At 43.4% G+C, this 6,000-nt stretch overlaps 1 protein-coding gene across 1 annotated transcript in view; it reads right to left on the bottom strand.

Annotated features, from left to right (window-relative positions):
- Positions 1–6,000, bottom strand: part of LOC111970341 (pleckstrin homology domain-containing family A member 6-like) — a 53,882-nt gene that overhangs the window by 12,174 nt on the left and 35,708 nt on the right. The window contains exons 15-17 of the mRNA XM_070445719.1: positions 4,519–4,674; positions 1,528–1,655; positions 1,124–1,281 (exon numbers count right to left, since the gene is read on the bottom strand). Coding sequence (XP_070301820.1) covers positions 1,124–1,281; positions 1,528–1,655; positions 4,519–4,674 — 442 coding nt within the window. The remainder of the gene's footprint in view (positions 1–1,123; positions 1,282–1,527; positions 1,656–4,518; positions 4,675–6,000) is intronic.

Raw genomic sequence — 6,000 nt, 5'->3', positions numbered from 1 at the left:
AGTGGAGGAGTGGGGTAGTGAGACAGACAGTGAATATTGTGGAGAGTGGAGGAGTGGGGTAGTGAGACAGACAGTGAATATTGTGGAGAGTGGAGTAGTGAGACAGACAGTGAAACAGGCAGAGCCAGCGATAAGAGTTTGGTGAACTATCTTCCCTGCTAGCACAAGACATTCCATAACATTCCATTCTAACTTGCATTTCTCATTGGAAGATTATCATCCTGGAACATCTGGTGGCAACATGGCAACACTTTCATATTCTCAATCTCGGTTCATCTGAATTGATCAAATCTCTGTTAATCTATGGCTCTAGGGACAGTGAAAATGTGCCACTGTTTTATGATGCCCAGTGAATGGACAAGGTTAATAAGTATTTTCAGTAAGAGCGGATACATATAGGTGTATCTGAGCTCAGGACCTGTATTTATAGTGTCTCAGAGTAGGTGTGCTGATCTGGGATCATTTATGCCTTTTAGATCACATTGAATAAGATTTAGATGACAGGGGGAACCTGATCCTATATCAGAACTCGTCTGAGAAGCTTGTTACGTACTTCGCTTGGTGGACTGCTGCAGACCTCGAGGGAGTGAAGGTGTGGTTGTTGGGGTTAGGTAGTGAGTGGGTAGTGGATAGTGGATTGTATTGCAATACAGCAGATGGTGAAGAAGTGAGTGTGTGATTGGCTGGGGTTAAGTGTTGGATAGTGGAGTCGTTTGCAGACAATTGACAGTGAGGTTTAACTAAGAGTTACATTGGGATTTTAAAGTTGATGGAACTGGCCCTCGTTGTATATTTTATAACAAGGCAGTTCGACTAGGTTAACCTCCAATCTAATCCCAACACAGCTGTTAGGGATGTTGAGTGGGATGCACACAGCTGGAGAAGGGTGGACATGTGTGGTTGGTGGTGGACATGTGTATCATAGAGGCAGAGAGAGAAGGGGTTTTGGATGGCGGTGGGGGGTGTTGCAGCAACACATCGCCACTCGTCGCTGGGGGGTCCTCTCAATGACAGGGGGGCGATGGGGCCGGGGTGGGCAATGATAACCGTGAGGGGGAAAACCGTAGCGACAGGGTGGTCGGGGTGGTGGCGGTGGAGCGGCAGGCTGCGGTGGCGTCCTCACCGGAGAGCAGACGGGAGCGTCGCGAGGCCTCGGTGGCCAGGGCACAGGAGATCTCAATCCTCTTCTCCTGGTCCTGGAGCTGCTGCTCTGGGTTACCCTGGTGGTGGGAACCAGCCCCCTCAGTAGGACCGTCCAATAGGGGAACCACGTTCTGGAGACTGGAGGGAGTGACGGGCAGAGGGGAGGGGGAGAGGAGGGCGAGAGAATGACAAAGAAAATAAGTAGAGCGCAGGAGAAAGGAGATTAAATTATACCTTTTTATACAGAACATGTGGCATCCCATCATTCAGATGTGAATCAGATAATCAGTAGAGGGGAGAATGTTTAGCCAAACTTTGGCTAAATACACTGCTGTACTGTGTGAGAGCTGTGTTAGATAGTAGTTCAGTAGTGTCTGTACATACTTTGATTTGGCAATGAGCGTCTTGATCCTCTCTACTTTCTTCTGTTTCTCCTTTTGCTCCTCTGGGCTGAGAGGAGTGTCCACGTCCAGGTAGCGCTCCGGAATCAGAATCTTGTCTGGAGTACACAGCTGAGGACACAACGAGTTACAGATGAGGTTTGATCATCTTTTATTTTATGGCCCACTATATACTTGGTTTGCAATTAGAAAAAACATTACGTACACAAGTAGTGACCAATTGTGGGAAATTATTTGAAGCCAGCACACACTAAAAACAAACTTTTCTATATAGGGCCAAATAAGGATTATTTAGCTCGTAACAATAGCCAAAACTTTTATGGTGCAATAAAGAACCATTCCTATGATTCAATAAAAAACTATAAACAAAAAGGCTCTATATAGCACCAAAAACAATTCTGCTATTGTCACAACCCTTTTTGGTACTGTATAGAACCATTTCAAGGTTCTAGAAATAACCGTTTGAAGAACAATACTGGGTTATTTTTTCTGGTTAGCGATATTATATTGTTACAATTCCATAGGTTTAATTATTGTGAGTTGAAACAGGTGTGCTAGATCTGGAACGACTGGGGGTGTCACGTTCTGACCATAGTTCTTGTGTGTTTTGCTTTTTTTAGTGTTGGTCAGGACGTGAGCTGGGTGGGCATTCTATGTTGTGTGTCTAGTTTGTCTGTTTCTATGTTTGGCCTAATATGGTTCTCAATCAGAGGCAGGTGTTTTGTGTTGTCTCTGATTGGGAATCATATATAGGTGGCTTGTTTTGTGTTGGGGTTTGTGGGTGGTTGTTTCCTGTCTCTGTGTTTTCGCTGCACCAGCTAGGACTGTATCGGTTTGCCACATTTTGTTATTTTGTAATTGTTAAGTGTTCACTGTTTATCATTATTAAATATGTTGAGCACCAACTACGCTGCGTCTTGGTCCGATCCCTGTTACACCCTCTCTTCTCGCGAAGAGAGGGAAGGCTGCCGTTACAGGGGGTCTCTGAGGAGAGAATTGAGAACCACTGATTTACACATCACTTTCAATTGACACCAGCCATACATCAGTCTTTCACAAAACACAAAACACCATCACTAATCATTATCATATTTAACATGTAACAGATTAAATCAACTGGAATGACACTAACTCACAGTTGCAAAAAAAGAGCTGTGATCAAACCATGCCCCGAAATATTCTAATGAGCCGCCTCCTCTACATCTTCATTACCACTTAGTGTGTACTAACAGGTGAGGGACCTGGCGGAGTGGTGCCAGGAAAATAACCTCTCCCTCAACGTCAAACAAAACAAAGAAGCAGAAAAAAGCAGAGGGAGCACAACCCTATCCACATTGACAGGACCACAGTGGATAAGGTGGAAAGCTTCAAGTTCCTCGGCGTACACATAACTGATGATCTGAAATGGTCCACCAACACAGACAGTGTGGTGAATCCCCGCCTGGTACGGCAACTGCACCACCCGCAACCGCAGGGCTCTCCAGAGGGTAATGCGGTCTGCCCAACGCATCACCGGGTGCACACTGCCTGCCCTCCAGGACACGATGTCACAGGAAGGCTAAAAAGATAAAGGACATCAACCACCCGAGCCACAGTCTGTTCACCCCGCTATCATCCAGAAGGCGAGGTCAGTACAGGTGCATCAAAGCTGGGACAGAGAGAGCGAAAAACAGCTTCTATCTCAAGGCCATCAGACTGTTAAATAGCCATCACTAGCCAGCTACAACCCGGTTACTCAACCCTGTACATTAGAGGCTGCTGACCTATGTACATAGACATGGAATCACTGGTCACTTTAATAATAGCCCAATCTTTTTCAATTTTTGCCTAAATGACATACCCAAATCTAACTGCCTGTAGCTCAGGCCCTGAAGCAAGGATATGCATATTCTTGGTACCATTTCAAAGTAAACACTTTGAAGTTTGTGGAACTGTGAAATTAATGTAGGAGAATATAACACAATAGATCTGGTAGAAGAAAATACAAAAAAAGAAAGTYTTTTTCTACCACCATCTTTGAAATGCAAGAGAAAGGTAATAGTTATAGCCATCACTCTAGTTGTAATTCCGGTAGTGTCCACAAGATGACATCAGTGTATGTGTAAAGTTTCAGATGGATAACTTGAAAAATGAGTGAACAACAAGACTAACAAACGACACTTCATGTTATCTCTGGGACCCTTTGGATGATAAATCAGAGCAAGATTTCAGAATGTAAGTGCAAAAATCACCTTCAGGAGGTGAATTTATCAAACCTATCGGGTTAAAAAAAGTGTTTTGTTGTTAGGAGCTCTCCTCAAACAATAGTATGGCATTTTTTCACAGTAATAGCTACTGTAAATTGGACAGTGCAGTTATATTAACAAGAATTTAAGCTTTCAGCCGATATAAGACACTTCTATGTACCGACATTTGTTGTTACTCTAAAATCTGCAATCTTGATATAACGCGCTGCATGATTTACAACTGTCCCATTGACGTAACGCCGGTCCTTAAGAATGAATAACGTTTACATACTGCTTATTCATATCATATGTATATACTGTATTCTATTCTACTGTATTTTAGTCAATGCCACTCCGACATTTCTCGTCCTGATATTTATTTATTTATTAATTCCCTTATTGTACTTTTAGATTTGTGTTTGTTGTTGTGAATTGTTAGATATGACGCACTGTTGGAGCTAGGAACACAAGCATTTCACTACACCCGCAAAAACATCTTCTAAATACGGGTATGTGACCAATACAAATGTGATTTGACTTGTTAATTATCACTGCATTTTTTTTATACCAGACAAATACCAGCTGAAAGAGCTCCAACGAATGAAGTGTTACTGAAATAACTGAAATAATCTGTTTTCAAAGTGTTTAATTAACTTTGCATTAGGCACAACTATATCACATCACGACTGGATCATAGTCACATAATGATTGTATCACATAGTGTGGTTGTTGGACAGAGTGTGTCTAACCTCTTTGCTGATGTCCAGGTTGTACTGGTCAGGTTCCATCTGTAACCGTCTGAGGCGAGCAATCTCCTCCCGGGGTGACTCTTGTACCCCCTCCCCCCGTACTGCAGCCTCCAGGTCCTTGATGTCCACCTCATGGGTTGTCAGCCTCCGCCTCACCTGGACACACACACACASAGATAACCAATCAGGAAAGAGACTAGGAGGCCGGATCAGGAATCAGGAAAGAGACTTCAACTTAGCCCGGAAAGATAGACAAGAGGCCAGAACAATATACTGTTTCTTCCTTTATAATAAATTTCAACATACAGTACATATTCCTGGTGGCTGGCTCATAGAGGTACATGTACTGTACCAGTCAAACGTTTGGACACACCTACTCATTCAAGGGTTTTTCTTTATTTTTAACATTTTCTACATTGTATTCTAGATTCTACAAAGTAGCCACCCTTTGCCTTGATGACATCTTTTCACACTCTTGGCATTTTCTCAACCAGCTTCATGAGGTAGTCACCTGGAATGCATTTCAATGAACAGAGGATAAGTTCATTAGAGTTACCAGCCTCAGAAATTGCAGCCCAAATAAATGCTTCACAGAGTTCAAGTAACACATCTCAAAACAACATCTCAAAGCAACTGTTCAGAGGAGACTGTGTGAATCAGGCCTTCATGGTCGATTTGCTGCAAAGAAACCACTACTAAAGGACACCAATAAGAATAAGAGACTTGCTTGGGTCAAGAAACACGAGCAATGGACATTAGACCGGTGGAAATCTGTCCTTTATTCTGATGAGTCCAAATTTGAGATTTTTGTTTCCAACCGCTGTGTCTTTGTGAGACAAAGAGTAGGTGAACGGATTATCTCCACGTGTGGTTCGCACCATGAAGCACGGAGGAGGAGGTGTGATGGTGTGGGGGTGCTTTGCTGGTGACACTGTCCGTGATTTATTTAGAATTCAAGGCACACTTCACCAGCATGGCTCCCACAGCATTCTGCAGCGATACGCCATCCCATCTGGTTTGCACTTAGGGGGACTATAATTTGTTATTCAACAGGACAATGATCCAAAACACACCTCCAGGATGCCGATCGGCCATCGCTCATCCATATATCTACATGTACCTATTCTCATTCACCCCTTTAGACCTGTGTGTATAAGGTAGTTGTTGGAGAATTGTTAGATTACTTGTTAGATATTACTGCACTTTCAGAGCTCGAAGTACAAGCGTTTCGCTACACTCGCATTAACATCTGCTAACCATGTGTATGTGACACATTTGATTTGATTTGTAAGGGCTATTTGACCAAGAAAGAGAGTGATGGAGTGCTGCATCAGATGACCTGGCCTCCACAATCACCCGACCTCAACCCAATTGAGATGGTTTGGGATGAGTTGGACTGCAGAGTGAAGGAAAAGCAGCCAACAAGTGCTCACCATATGTGGGAACTCCTTCAAGACTGTTGGAAAAGCATTCCAGGTGAAG

This window comes from Salvelinus sp. IW2-2015, linkage group LG11 (assembly GCF_002910315.2).
Source record: "Salvelinus sp. IW2-2015 linkage group LG11, ASM291031v2, whole genome shotgun sequence".
Taxonomy (NCBI): domain Eukaryota; kingdom Metazoa; phylum Chordata; class Actinopteri; order Salmoniformes; family Salmonidae; genus Salvelinus; species Salvelinus sp. IW2-2015.
This window is presented reverse-complemented; position numbering and strand designations above follow the sequence as displayed.